Consider the following 16,227-nt stretch of genomic DNA (forward strand, 5'->3'; position numbering starts at 1 on the left):
GATTATTTCAGGTCGTCGTAGTATCCACGGAGGTACCCCACTTGCTTGTCTGAAAAGGCAAGGAACCGACAGGTGTAAAGGCGGCATATAAGATTCAGCGAGCAAGCTAGCAATGGGACTTGTTCGAAAAGCTCCCGTCGCCAACCTAACCCCGCTGTGGTGGATACTGTTCAGTTTCGCAAGGACGCTTTGCCTTGCTGAGCCATATGCTACACTGCCGTAGTCTAACCTGGATAAAATGTGTGCACTATAAAATCGTAGGAGCACTGTGGGGTCAGCCCCCCAATTAGTGCTGCTAAGAAACTTCATGATATTCAGCTTCTTGGTGCCATTTACGCGAAGAGCGACATTTCCTAAATAAAGCTCAGGATGTGAGTGAAGAATGCATTACCGGCAAAAGTGGACAACAGAAATCTTTGTGGTTGAAAACCGAAAGCCATGTTCTAAGGTCCACTGTTCCACTCTCCTAATAGCTTGCTGTAATTCTCGCTCTGCGACCGCCATAGTATGCGAGCTGTAATGCAGAGCAAAATCATCCATATATAGCGACGGTATTACTGCTGAACCAGCAGCAGCGACAATACCGTTTATGATGCCCTCCCAACTCGGACACGGAAATGGAGGGACAAAAAATTCGCAATTAATACCGGTAAGTTACCTCGGAATCTCCATTGATGCAGGGCTGAAAGGACACCATATCGCCATGTGGTGCCATAGGCCTTTTCTAAGTAGAATAAAACAGCTACCAAATTCTGTTTGCGGAGAAATGCATCCTGGATAGAACTCTCCACACGTACCAGGTGGTCAGTGGTCGAGCGAGCGGCTCGAAAACCACATTGGTACTCGGACAAAATTCCTTGTTTCTCCAGCCACCACACAAGTCGGCGATTTACCATCCTCTCACATACCTTACACAAACAGTTAGTAAGACAAATAGGTCTATAGCTTCCTGCATACTTGGGATTTTTGTCAGGCTTGAGGACTGGGATGACTACGCCCGCTCGCCACTGAGATGGAAATTCACCCTCTATGCAGATTCGGTTGAACACACGAAGGAGATATAACAGACTATCCTCAGTAAGGTGTTTCAACATCTGGTTATGGACATTGTCTGGTCCAGGAGACTTGCCCTTCAAAGCGTCAAGGCGCTGCGGAGTTCGCACTCCGTAAAGGGCACGTTATAATCCTCTGAAGCATGAGTGACAAAACTAAGGTGATGACGTTCTGCCTCCCGCTTTAGAGCGAGGAAATCACGATGGTAATTCCCAGAACCAGACCGAGAGTGGTTCAGTGAGGATACTGCCTGCAATGGAAATTCCCGGTACAAAAGATGATCCTTGGACACGCGAAATACGTCGAAGTTTAGCCCATACTTGAGATGATGGAGTATGTAACGTCATAGACAACACATATCTCTTCCACGAAGCTTTCTTACTTTGGCGAATAAGAACTCGCGCCGTAGCGCGGAGTTTTTTAAATGATTCCAAGTTTTGGCCACAGCAGGCTGCCTACGATAGCGTTTATGAGCGCGACGGCGTTCTTTGATAGCTGCTGCAATTTCTTCGTTCCACCAAGGAACGAGTTTCCGGCGAGGAGTCCCTGAAAAGGAGGGAATGGAGTCCTCAGAAGCAGCAAGAATAACTTGTGTTATGTAAGTTATTTCGAAGTCTACGGTTTGCCTGATCTCGTCGTTAAAGACAGCTAGTGATGTGAATTTTGGCCAATCACCATGTTTAAGAATCCATTGAGGAAGAGCGTCAATGGATTTTTGTTTCAACAAAGTAAGGATGGTGGGAAAATGGTCACTGTCAGAGATCATCGTGCGTATTCCACCGAAACAGCGGAACCAACGTTCGGCTGCATAGACTTACGTCTATGAGAGAATATGTGCCGTAACCTACACTGAAGTGAGTTGGTTCCCCTGTATTCAAAATGCATAAATCCAGCTCTTGTTACTAAGGTTTCCAGCTCTCTTCCCCTGGGAAAGGCGTCTCAGACCCTTCTCATGATCTTGTAGACATGTTGCGCTGTGACAGCCTGTCAAAAATATTCACACTGTCCTGTCACACGTGGAGAGCAGTCGTAGCTACCTAAACATGGATCGGACTGAAATAGAAAAGCTTCCGGAGGAATAGCTGGTCTCATGACGGTGTTTTGAGGAGTCAACCTTTCTTTCAGGATGACATGCAGTTCATCAAATGATGTGATGACAGACATCCTACAGTAAATAAAGAACTCCACTGCCTCTGCTCTGAGATGAGGATACATTGTATAAAATATACTCGTTGATATTCGGTCTTGCATAATAGGATGAATCCAGAACCTCCTCTTCCTTCCCCTCTTTTTCTGCAGAAGCGACAAATACACTATCGCAGCTACTTCTTCCACTTCCATTTCCTTGACTGCGAAATACCGTGTCGCTATTAGAAGTCGCAAGTCAAGTCGCTATACAATGAAGTGGCGTGACACCGCTGACGCTTCAAAAGTCGCCCCGTGTATCTGTACCCTTAAGGGGACGAATTTTGTTAAAACCTTTCTCAGTGAGCACCTAGTGCGTAAGGGCAACCATAGTAAAAAATGTGAAGCTCTTACGTTATGAGTTTTCGGAGATACAATGGGACAATCAGTCAATTAGTCAGTCGTCGCTTTTATACAGTATCTACAGAATGTGATGGAAAGATGCCTGTCTTCCGAAACAGCACTAATTCTAAATTGCTAAGTGGAATTTTGCAAATAATTCTCAGAGAGAATCGTCACGTGACCATGCTATGCTCTTGTTTTTTCTCTCTTTTTTCTTCAAAATATTGAACTTAAAATATAAATTTGTGAAATTCTTTGTAAAAGTGGTGGTGGTGATTATTGTTTTAAGAGGAAGTAAAACTAGGCAACCATCCTCTATATAACACTAATCGGAGAGGAAAAATGGAAGGGATCCGACACTTCGAAAAATGAAGATATCGGTCGAAGAAAGATAAGGGCCACGAAGGGCGTGAAAATTAAAGACTCCCTAAGCCTAATAGCGTCGGGGTCGGAAAAGAACAAGAGTTGACCAAGAGAGGTCGGATAGGATAGATGAAAGTGAGGAGCCTGACACAAGTAAGTGGAAGCAATGCCAGGACTTAGCTGAGGGGCCCGTGGTCGCCAATCTACGCTCCAAAGTTCAGAGCCCCTGAGGCCCCTTTTAGTCGCCTCTTACGACAGGCATGGGATACCGTGGGTGTTATTCTACCGCCCCCACCCACAGGGGAATCTTTGTAAAAGATCGAGTCTCTGTTTCCTCGTTCAGTCACATCAAAACTAGAGCACCAATTGAACTGAAATGTTGTATGGATTATTGAATACGACTTAACTGCGCCGGAATTTGGAATAAAGTCGAAATAAGTTCGACTGGAACATAAGTGTTACTCGATGAGACTATGAAAACCGACTAGCTTTAGAGGTATTTTGATGTAAGTATGTCTTATAGCTAGGGGTCATATATATATTTACAAGGTGCTTTACGACGCACCGACACAGATAGGTCTTATGACGACGATGGGATAGGAAAGGTCTAGGACTGGGAAAAAAGCGGCCGTGGCCTTAATTAAGGTACAGCCCCAGCATTTGCCTGGTGTGGAAATGGGACACCACGGAAAACCATCTTCAGGGCTGCCGACAGTGGGGTTCGAACCCGTTATCTGCCGAATACTGGATACTGGCCGTAATTAAGCGACTGCAGCTATCGAGCTCGGTAAGGGGTGGGGGTCATCTATACATCTGCGTCATGAAATTAGTGATACAAAAATGTGTTACACGATGTTGCCTAGCAACCATTCAAGCTGTGATGTGAAGTACTGATGGCCATGACTGAGTTCTGGTGGTGATTATTATTTTAAGAGGAAGTACAACTGGGCATCATCCTCTATGTAACACTAATCAGAGAGGAAAAACTGGAAGAGATCCGACACTTCAAACAATAAAGATATCGGCCAAAGACAAGGGGTAGAAAGACTCCCTAGGCCTCGAAAGCTAATAGCGTCGGGTTTAGAGTTGACCAAGGCAAGTAGGATAGGATAGATGAAGGTGAGAAGCCTGGCATAAGTAAGTGAAAGCAATTCGAGAACTCAGCTCAGGACCCCATGGTAGGCAACCCACGGTCCAAAGTTGAAAACCCCTGGGACCCCTTTTAGTCACCGCTTACGACAGGCAGGTGTTATTCTACCGCCCCCACCCACAGGGGGTTGACTGAGAGACATGTTATCCTGATGTGAAGTACTGATGGCCATGACACAGACATACTGAAGGCTCTTTTATCAAAGAGGCCTCATCTCATCATACTCCAGAGAAGTTATTATTTAATTCTTGGTAGTTTCGTGGGCCCTGAGTTAAGTTTTCCCTTCCCGATGCACTGAATCCTATACTCGTCGACTCCAAATTCCATAGAGATTCGTTACATGAAAATTATAATTAATCGTTATGAGTTTAAGTTTCCTTTATTGAAAAACATATTTCTGATCTTACGATTTTCCCAAAAGAGAAAATTGCCACCATCTTTGTTGGGCAGAGTACAGATGACCGAGAAACTGGTTACTATGTACACTGTATTACAGTAGAACCTCAAAATCTCGAATCACCTCGGGAGCTAAATTTTATTTCGAGTTATCGAAATTTCGAGATACAGAGAATACCGTTTTTGAGCATGTATAGCACATAATTGAACCATTCGTATCTATGAGCTTATAGTCAACACATTAGTTTTAACAGTATTTTAAAATATACAAACTCTAGTTTACGGCATCACTTTAATTATAACCCTTATTGCAGTAACGTTTTAGAAGACAGGATGCAGTACATACACTAGTGAAACAAGAAACATACCTCGGTTAACACCTTTGGAAAAATCCGTTAATCTCATCTGTTTGTTACTGTTAACTTTTCCTTCCTTCACGTTGAAACTTCTCGTCAATACCACGCAGCAGAGATTCCTAAATGGAGCTTATCATCCGCGACTTCGGGGGTTGCTTCCGTACGTGAGCGGTAATTAATTCAAACCCGAGAAACAGCGAGGTTCCGCCGATTTTTCCGATCATTAGAAGTTTTGGTTTTTCGGTTCCCGTCGTATTAGTTTCCAGCATCACTATAAACCTTTATTTACTTGTTAACTGTTCTTCCCAAACCACAAATGTCGTATTGCACAGTTAATGTTGCACAAAATTCGAGTTACAGAGTATTTTTTTGCTTCAAGGGAGCATCGAAAAATTCGTGTAACTTAACCGAATTTCGAGAAATAAATAGGACAAACGGTCGGGAAATTTAAGTTACCTACTTCGAGATACTGAAAATTCGAGGAATGGAGTTCGAGATATCGAGGTTCGACTGTTATTATTATTATTATTATTATTATTATTATTATTATTATTATTATTATTATTATTATTATTATTATTATTATTATTATTATTATTATTATTATTATTATTATTATTATTATTATATAATGCGTACGTGTATGATCGCAGGTCACACGGCGGGTCTACTTGGCTTCAACCAAGAGGAGAATACGCACATCATTCAACGCATCCAAGCCTTCCACACGGAAAACCTGGAGTGGGACGATATCGGCTACAACTTCCTCATCGGGATGGACGGGCTGGTGTACGAGGGTCGAGGCTGGCTGAATATGGGTGCCCACACCTTAGGCTACAACTCCCTCAGTATCGGAGTAGCCTTTGTGGGCAGGTTCGTACATGTAATCCCTTCGGAGGCCGCCATGCGGGCGTTCCATAAGCTGGTAGCTAAGGGCGTTCAGCTAGGGCACATCGCTCCGGACTACAAGCTGCTGGGAGCGTGCCAGCTGCGCAAAACTGCAACAGATTCTCCTGGGAAGGCCTTCTATGACGTCATAGTGGGATGGCCTCACTGGGCGCCAGCGCCCTGACATCGTGCAGCTCGACAGTCAATAATGAAGAGAACTCGCTCAGTGAATGTGTATTGCAGTGGGGCTGATGCTTATTCTATTGATTGTGCCAGCAAATTCACAATTTGTAAAGAAATACAGGATCTCTCTTCTAAACCCAGACCGAGCGCAAGGTGTTTGTACTCCGCGCTACAGCAGCTGCCTCAGCCCAACTTACGTGGCGCGCGGCCGCCCTGCGTTAAGCGTGTGTGTAGTATTATATGGAATATTACCTTATAAAAGATGCTGAAAGTGCCATCCTTCATAATGAGGGACTTCCTAGAGCCACTAGGTACATAGGGTTAAGGGATAGTATGGAACTACCTCGTTACAGTAGTTCTACTAGTTTTATGTATTGTCGAGTAATAATTTCCGTTTTCTCTTTTTTTTCTTAACAGCCTGCAAAGGCAATATTAGCTCTGATAATCTGAAAAGATATCACTATAAATAGATGTTTTGGTGTTTCTTTCTGCCATAATACTATATATGAATGGAAGTCCAACATTCAGTTTATAGTATTCGTTCTCTGTTCAATTTCTATGCGCCTGTCTTATACGAACATTTATCGCATGTACCAATTATTAACAATATTCACAATAGTTATTTAAGTTATTCCTAATTTTGTATACGGCATGTATCACAAATTATGAAATTATGGAACGATTACAATAAATAATACCCTCTCCCTAATCTATGATTTTGAGATAAAGGGAGACGGGTATCTTGAATCTTGAAAAAAAAAAAAAAAATGAGGGACTTCATAAACACCATTAGGATTTTCTGCACACCAATAGCGAGAATTATGACTGTTCCCACGACCATTCAAATGAACCCAGACTTCATCTGAAAAGAACACAAGCTGCGGGTCGAATAAACGATCATTCAGCAATGCAAGATACCACTCACAATATCTCACCCACTTAGCCCGCTATTGTTCAACATAGCCACATCAGATGTCACCAAATACATCAAAGCGGACGTCAAAATACTGGCCTATGCCCACGACGTGGTTCTTATGTCACCTGACATAACAAAACTTAAAGAAGGCTTTGACCAATTAGAGAAGTGGGCCACCAGAAATGAACCTGCAACTTAACGAAAAGAAAACCGTGACAATGACGTTCAGGAAAGGAGACAGATGAGCAGCCAATGACAAGATCACTTACAAGAATGCTTTTTTTTTTTTTTTTTGCTTTACGTCACACCGACACAGGTATGTCTTACGGCGACGATGGGATAGGAAAGGCCTAGGAATTGGAAGGAACCGGCCGTGGCCTTAATTAAGGTACAGCCCCGGCATTTGCCTGGTGTGAAAATGGGAAACCACCAAAAAACCATCTTCAGGTCTGCCGACAGTGGGGCTCGAACCCACGATCTCCCGATTACTGGATACTGGCCGCACTTAAGCGACTGCAGCTATCGAGCTCGGTCATACAAGAATGAGCCACTAGCAATCGTCCCACACTTTAAATATCTAGGGATCACCTTGCAGACTTATGGAACTATTTCAACGATGCATGTTAAAGAAAGAATAACAGCCGCAACCTTAGCCATGACTACTGTAAAAAAATCTACCAAAAGATCTCACTGGCAACCGCAATGGAAATATTTAAGTTAAATTGAAAATTGCCCCCATAGTAGCATATGGCATAGCATTGATTTGGGAGCATCTTACCAAAAGCAATATAGTAGATATAGAAAAAGTGAAAGCCAAATTCTTAAAAAAATCTCTATGTGTATCAAAGTACACCCGATCGCGCCTGGTATATGTGCTGGCAAGAGAAACTTTTTTCATAGAAGATCTCCGCCTACAACTGCAACTACCCTCTACACCGGCACATCAGAATTTGCTCATAGACCTTCATAGAAAAAGGGAAGAAAATGTGGCTGGAGTTCTACTCTACAGACGCTATGTTAAACAGCGAATGGAGAAAGCCCGGATATGAACTTAGACACGTAATGATGCGATTTGCTGCTCACGAATTTCACCACCGGATATGCAGCAGAGACAACTACTATGAACTAGACGAACTACAGTGTTTATGCAAATTGTGCGGGAAAAGCTGTGAGAGGTACCACACAATGTCATGCAGGAAAAGATTAGTGTCACTGACTAAATTCTGTCTCGATGAAAATGAGAGCTAAAATTTTCTTTGCACATTGTGCGAATCTTTTCTCTATTAATATCTCACTCTTGTGGCTGGATCAGCAGGTTTTAAATAATGGGCCCGTGTAAACCTGTACGGTTTGATTTGTAACAGCTTTGTAGCTCTGTATGCACAAGAAACCGAAACCCTTATTTGTGCTAATTTTGTGAGTAATTTATTTGGTGACCGTTCAAGATTCACACCAATGTCATCTAGCTTTTCCTCTGTTAAAACTGTTCGTGTTAGCACATGTTATTTATTGAGCACTGAGCCAGTAGTTTCAAATTTATTTACATTTACGTGCTCATGAAGGTGGCACTTCACCAGGAAGTTGCTGAACAAATGCATCGCGTATAAATTTACGACAGCTGACAACCTTACACGCGACAGGAGATAACCGGGATTTGGAGGAAGCCTGTTAAAAGTGATATTGATTATTGTGATGTTAAAAATGTATTCTATATTTGCAAGCTAAGTATGAATCCTTTCAAATCAATTATGTTTTTGATCAGTGCTACAATTTCAAGCAATTCCTGAATGAGAGTAGCAATGACCCTGAATTTAACAAGATACTCAGAAATGGGAAAAGTATTTCAATTCGTATGTCAGTAGATTGTAGTTCAAATAATTTAATGCTTGCAGAATACAGTTTTCTATACCAGGGCACAATGCAAATGCAGGCAGACTATTTTAATTGATCTCAGCACGATGGACTGATAACAGGAACCGTTCCAAACTAGAATCAGTGAAAATTCTCGTAATGGTTCAATATAATACAAAATAATTTACGTGTTCATTTTTTTTAAATATGTTCGACACGCCAAAACTCCTGAGGGCAACTGAATCTTCAGAAATGTGCCAGCAAGGCGTGTAAATTAGTTTCATTGTTTACATTTTGTAAAAATATACTGTATAATATGTAAATGCATAAATATTGTTTATGTATGTGAAAATTAGATCCTATATGTCTAAATGTAGACTCTCAGTGGTGATTTTTGTGTCTTCTTTTTCCGGCATGGTCGACTTAAAAAAAATGTTCTTTTCACCTGGTTACCCTAATTATAGGTAACCTTTAGAGAAGGGTAGACATGTTGGCTTCTCTCTATGAAGTTCAGAAAGGTGTTTAAGGCTTGTGAAGCCTCAGCGCATTAGATATTCGATTTAGAAAACTGTACGTACGCACTTTTCACTGACCTGTAGTCTATTTGACAGTCGTACACACAGCTGAAATCTGATTATTATTTATTTATCGTATGATGTACACAGAAAGATTATATAAATAAGTATGCAAATAAGTACACAATGTATACAAACAGAAGCCTATAGTTCCAAATCAAGTCCATTGATCCATTTTAAGGCCTCCTCAGTTGCGTTATGAATGTCCTCCAAAGGACCTTGAAATGCTCTCTGTGGACACTCGACAATTACATGGTGGATGGTCTGTGAGGTAGCTCCACAATCACACCCAGGAGACTTCTGCCAGCCCCATGTATAAAGAGTATAGCCGCATCTTCCTTGATTGACTCTAATCCTGTTTAGAGTCCTCCATTGACGTCTGGGTAGATGGAATCCGGGAGGTTGAACATCAGGTAGGGTCACAAGATGTTGATTGGGAACAGAAGACTGTTGCCATTGATGTAACCAGGCGTTCGTGATGGAGAACCCAGATTCTTCCAGTGTAAGTGCAGCACGCCAGGATGGAGATCTAGACTTAAGTCGTGGAGGGGCAAATTGAATAATATCTTGATGAACGGGGAGGTTGGAGTCCTGGTTGATCTTCTTCCACAATTTTAGAAGAGCTTCAGACCTTCTTAAGCAAGGCGGTGGAATATTGCTGAAATCTGATGGAGTACAACGAATATAACTGCAAGAGAAAACCACAGTACGCTAATGTAAATGTGAGTACTGTAACTGTAGGTCTACGTGTGTGGGGGCGGTAGAATAACGCCTGACGTAAGAGGCGAGTAAAAGGGGCTCTGAACTTGGAAGCGTGGGTTGGCAACCATGGGGCCTTTAGCAGAGCTGGTATTGCTTCCACTTCTAGCAGGCTCCTCACTTTCATCTATCCTATCCGACTCCCTTGGTCAACTCTTGCTTTTTTCCGACCCCGACGGTATTATAGCATTTGAGGGCTATGGAGTCTCATTTTCATGCCCTTCACGGCCCTTGCCTTTATTTGGCTGATACCTTCATTTTTCGATGTGTCGGATTCCTTCCATATTTTCCCTCTGATAAGTGTTAATAGAGGATGGTTGCCTAGTTGTACTTCCTCTTAAATCAATAATCAACACGACCACTCTTTGATTAGTTATTCATGACCTGTTGAACTTTACAATAAATATTCCAAAGCCCTCTGCGAACAAACCAGACCTAATTTAACTTCAGCTGTGACGCAGGAAGTCGTAAAATTTAAGAAACGGCATTTCCACTTCCGGAGGTGCACATGGCCCTGAGGTTCACTCAGCCTGCACCAAAAATGAGTACCAGGTTAATTCCTGGGGGCAATGGTGGCCGGGCGTAGAGCTAACCACTGTACCCCATGAAGTGCAGTGCCGAGATTACGAATAGTGGAAGCCTTTACCTTCCACCACTCGAAGGGTTTTCATGGAGATGAATTTGCTTTGCTTTTGTGACGCAATAATCGGTCTTTTTCTTCTTTCTCGCTGGAAATTCGGATCAAAAGTATTCGTTTGAGCGGATGGCGAATAATATAACATCATGCGGAACCACTAGCTTGGAACCCTGACCTTGTAAGCGGGACCCATGGCCTACATCGGATCGCGTTGACCTCAGCTTACGTCACCGTTTACCATCGACTTCATTACGCTTCGACACATTAATAGCAGGTTTCTTAAAGTCAAGGAGTCGTCTTGTGAACTTTTCGATTTAATTATGTAGGAGAAGAGCATGAAGGCTGCTTTCCGATGTGATAACTCATCTCAATGTGCCCGAAAGCAGAAAATGCGCCTTTCGCTTTTAAATGAAAACATAATGTACTTGAGGTGTAATTATGTTCTGTTGACATAAATACGGAGTGAGCCAAAAGTCCATTAACATTTGACGAGGCAATACCTTCACGGAATATTGGAGGTGGAGAGGCAATAATTGTGACACATGATTGACATGACATGGGTTTTTATCGAGGTGGTGATGGTGATTATTGTTTTAAGAGGAAGTACCACTGAGCGACCATCCTCCATATATCACTAATCAGAGAGAAAAAAATGGAAGGGATCCGACACTTCTAAAAATGAAGGTATCAGCCAAAGGAAGACAATAGCCACGAAGGGCGTGCAGATTAAAGACTCCCTAGGCCTCGAGTGCTCTTATACCGTTGGGGTCGGAAAAGAACAAGAGTTGACCAAGAGAGGTCGGATAGGATAGATGAAAGTGGCGAGCCTGGCACAAGTAAGTCGAAACCATGTCAGGACTCAGCTAAGGGCCCCGTGGTCGCCAACCCACGCTTCCAAGTTCAGAGCCCTTGGGGCCCCTTTTAGTCGCCTCTTACGACGGGCAGGGGATACCGTGGGCGTTTTTCTACCGCCCCCACCCACAGCGGGAGGTTTTTATTGATAGCAAAATAAAGCTTCACTAACATTGCCTTTCCTGGTAACGTCATGCCGCGAATGCAGGTGCATCTGACACCCTCTCTCACGACAGCTCCTTTTACAGCGTACACGGGTCTCACGCGGCATCACTTACGTGTTGCTGTCCAGCGCCATCTGTTGCTCATTTTGTGTACTTTATTTTGGTCTCAATGAAAGCCAATGTGATGCCAATCATGTGTATGCATTATTACCTCTCTACCTCACATACTCAGTGTGAAGTATTACCTCGTCAAATGTTAACGAACTTTTCGGTCGCTCTGTATGTCTTACGGCTGCAGGGTCATCCGAAAATTTGTGTAACGTGACGCGACCAAATGTGTGACGGAAATGTAACCATAGCAACCGTGCAGGCAGTGTCTGGTTGCCATCTGAAATTAGCAGCCGTTGATGGATGGCCATGATCGGGAGACATATGTGATTTTCGCAAAGGGAGAAATGATTTCTTTTAAAATAATTAATTTAAAGCTAATAATTACGGTTCGAAACTTTATGGCCTTAAGACGTACACAATATGGAAGCAAATATGCTCTAAAACTACTTAAATACAGGGTTGTCTCAATAACATGAATACACTCTTTGGACAGTTCATAACAACCGCGCTTTTATTGTAGTTGTGCCTGCTTGAAATAATGGCTGAAGTCTGACTGAACTTTGAAGAAAGAAAATTCATTATAAAGTGCTACTGGAAGACTGAGAACATAAGTGAAGTGCAAAGACGGTATAGAATGGAGTTTCAACGCGATGCACCAACGAGACTCACAATTACTCGTTTACGAGATAAGTTTGAGGAAGAAGGAACTGTTAAGGATGTCCATAAGAGCCATTTCGGAAGACCACGATCATCCACTAGCCCCAATTACAACAAATGCTGACTTTTCTTTTTGGGGGATACTGTTAATGATGCAAATTACCTCAACTTGCTACAAGAATACGCTATGCCACGCATCCAAGAGATGTTTAGGAATAAAGAATGGTACCTCCAGCAGGATGAAGCACCTCCCCACTATCATCGGGAGAAGTCATGGCGCGATTTCAACAATCGCCTAGAAAATCTGTTTGCCAAGCGGGTCGTGAGACAGGAGATCCAAAATCGAGCATCCATCGCATTTTGAAGCGTGTCCAATGGCGAAGTTTTGTTCCTACATTAGTCCACGCTCTTAATGAAGATGATTATGACAGGAGAATTGGATTTTGTGAGTGGTACCAAGCAAAATCTGCAGAGGACAATCACTTCCCATACAAGATTGTTTGGAGTGATGAGGCTACATTCAAGTTAAACGGTTCCATTAACTGTCACAATTGCACCTAGTGGGCAGCTAATAATCCTCATGTGACAGTTGAACACCATGTGAACTTACCAGGAGTTACAGTGTGGTGTAGTTTGTCAGCATTTGGTTTAATCTGACCTTTCTTTTTTGAGGAGACCATTAATGGTGCAAATTACCTCAACTTGCTACAAGAATACGCTATACCACGCATCCAAGAGATGTTTAGGAGTGAAGAATAGTACTTCCAGCAGGATGGAGCACTTCCCCACTACCATCGGGATGTAAGGGCCTATCTTGACAGTCACCTGCCAAACAGATGGGTAGGACGAAGAGGAAGTATCGAGTACCCTCCACGCTCACCGGATTTGACCCCATGGATTTTTTTCTGAAGGAGGTATGTTAAACACACTGTTTACACAACAAAACCAGCTACAATCATGAGTTGAAAGCAGCCATTGAAAGAGAATGTGCCGAAATATCAATTGAAAGAATTAGGAACGTTTTAGATTCTATCAGTCAGCGTTATTAGCTGTGCTTGGACCACAGTGGCCAACAATGTGAACACTTTCGACAATTAGCTGGTTTCTACATTTGTTCACATTATTTTGAATTTTGAAACTTTTCTGTATTATAATAAACTAGCAATTACCCGCGGCTTCGCTCGCGTGATTTCGTAACTGATCAAAGTAATCGTTCCTCGGCATTGTACTAAGACATTATCTGAAAATTCCTAAAGTAAAAAAAACTCACCCAAAAATTGAGTCTCATTTACCCCAGAAATTATTTGTAAAGCATGTTTGTGGTATTACCTTTTGGGGCTAAGATGACCATGCGACATGGAACTGTACATGTAAGAAACTCTTTTCTCAAGTCGAAAAAATAAATACATGTTTCTTTATTTTTAAAGGAGATTCTAAATAACAATTTTCACATCTGTAACATCTTAAGTTTCTAAGATATAAGTATCCACATAAAAATAATTCAACTATTTTTCACTTCTCCGAAGACAAAAAGGTACAGGTTCCTGTATTTTTAAAGGACTTTCCAAGTACCAAGTTTCTTGTCTCTAACATCTTAATTTTTTGACATATAATGTAGATATACCGATACTCATTTAAAAAATTCGCCCGCTTTTCCAATACTTTTCAGCCCCTTAACTGGATTTTTCGAAAAAAAAAATCGTGTTTCATTGTTTTTAAAGGAGATTCCAAATACCAGTTTTCATACCCGTACGTCTGTAACACCTTCAGTTCTTGAGATAAATGTGTAATCATAAGAATAATTCATTATTATTATTATTATTATTATTCACTTATTACCACCCCTCTCCTGCCTTAAGTGGACTTTCTGAAAACAAAAAATACGTGTTTCTGTATTTTGAAAAGAAATTCAAAATACCAACTTTAACGTACTTTCACGTCTGTAACAGCTTCGGTTTTTAAAATAAAGTAACCTCATAAACACATTAAAACTCGATATTTACTTATTTTCAACCCCACGCCCCTCACGTCGATTTTCAGAAAAAGCAAATGCGTGTTTCTTCATTTTTAAAGGAGTCTGAGATATAAGTCTCCTCATAAAAGGTGTTCAACCAATTTTCCCCGTTTTTCACACCCCTTAATGAGATTTTCCGAAGACCAAAATACACGTGTTTCTTTGTTTTTGAAGGAGATTCCAAATACCAATATTTACGTCTGTAAACTTTTTAAAGTTTTTAAGATATATATATCAAAATTTAAAAATTCACCCCCCCACCCCTTTTCACTCCGTTAGGGACGGAATATCGCAAAATCCTCCCTTAGCGATCACCTACATGTTAATATGAATGTATTCCCAAAATTTCATTTCTTTATGTCCAGTAGTTTTGGGTCAGTCAGTCAGTCAGTCAGTCAGTCAGTCAGTCAGTCAGTCAGTCAGTCAGTCAGTCAGTCAGTCAGTCAGTCAGTCAGTCAGTCAGTCAGTCAGTCAGTCAGTCAGTCAGTCAGTCAGTCAGTCAGTCAGTCAGTCAGTCAGTCAGTCAGTCAGTCAGTCAGTCAGTCAGTCAGTCAGTCAGTCAGTCAGTCAGTCAGTCAGTCAGTCAGTCAGTCAGTCAGTCAGTCAGTCAGTCAGTCAGTCAGTCAGTCAGTCAGTCAGTCAGTCAGTCAGTCAGTCAGTCAGTCAGTCAGTCAGTCAGTCAGTCAGTCAGTCAGTCAGTCAGTCAGTCAGTCAGTCAGTCAGTCAGTCAGTCAGTCAGTCAGTCAGTCAGTCAGTCAGTCAGTCAGTCAGTCAGTCAGTCAGTCAGTCAGTCAGTCAGTCAGTCAGTCAGTCAGTCAGTCAGTCAGTCAGTCAGTCAGTCAGTCAGTCAGTCAGTCAGTCAGTCAGTCAGTCAGTCAGTCAGTCAGTCAGTCAGTCAGTCAGTCAGTCAGTCAGTCAGTCAGTCAGTCAGTCAGTCAGTCAGTCAGTCAGTCAGTCAGTCAGTCAGTCAGTCAGTCAGTCAGTCAGTCAGTCAGTCAGTCAGTCAGTCAGTCAGTCAGTCAGTCAGTCAGTCAGTCAGTCAGTCAGTCAGTCAGTCAGTCAGTCAGTCAGTCAGTCAGTCAGTCAGTCAGTCAGTCAGTCAGTCAGTCAGTCAGTCAGTCAGTCAGTCAGTCAGTCAGTCAGTCAGTCAGTCAGTCAGTCAGTCAGTCCAAGTTATTATATATATATAGATTGTTTGCGTTACAGTCATTTAAAGAGTGTATACATTTTATTGGGACACACTGTATGGCCTAGAAAAGTAAAATATGGCATAAGCATTTTAGGGATGGATGGCAAGTGTTATATTATGACTTCAGACGGTTGAGGCACTGGCTTCCTGAACCCAACTTGGCAGGTTCGATCCTGGCTCAGTCCGTTGGAATTTGAAGGTGTTCAAATACGTCGGTTTCGTGTCGGTAGATTTACTGGCAAGTAAAAGAACTCCTGCGGAACTAAATTCCGGCACCTCGCCGTCTCTGAAAATCGTAAATGTATTTAGTGGGATGTAAAGCCAATAACATTATTATAATCAGATTATTACCAATATTAAACGCGCCAAAACGTGATTAGCGATAATACAGCACACATATTTAATCATGTGACTACAGTAGGTACCTTAAAACTCTATATACAGGGTTAGTCAAAATTATCTTAACACTCAAAAATGGACAACATCAATGACTTAAATGACCTTATACGGGATGTGTTATTATCCAATCCCCGGAAAATGTATGTACGGGCTTTAATTGCTACTGTTAATCGTTTGTTTTTGTGTG

The 16,227-nt window shown here is 42.0% G+C and overlaps 1 protein-coding gene across 3 annotated transcripts in view; it reads left to right on the plus strand.

Annotated features, from left to right (window-relative positions):
- The window catches only part of LOC136884211 (peptidoglycan recognition protein), a 109,494-nt gene that overhangs the window by 20,155 nt on the left and 73,112 nt on the right, over nt 1-16,227 (plus strand). The window contains exon 3 of one of the 3 annotated variants that reach the window (XM_067156268.2): nt 5,499-6,187. The exons of the other annotated variants lie outside the window; for them this stretch is intronic. Coding sequence (XP_067012369.2) covers nt 5,499-5,917 — 419 coding nt within the window. The 3' untranslated portion in view covers nt 5,918-6,187. Of the gene's footprint in view, nt 1-5,498; nt 6,188-16,227 lie in introns of those variants that run through there. 3 annotated transcript variants of the gene reach the window in all.

The sequence above is a fragment of the Anabrus simplex genome, chromosome 12, assembly GCF_040414725.1.
Source record: "Anabrus simplex isolate iqAnaSimp1 chromosome 12, ASM4041472v1, whole genome shotgun sequence".
Lineage (NCBI taxonomy): Eukaryota > Metazoa > Arthropoda > Insecta > Orthoptera > Tettigoniidae > Anabrus > Anabrus simplex.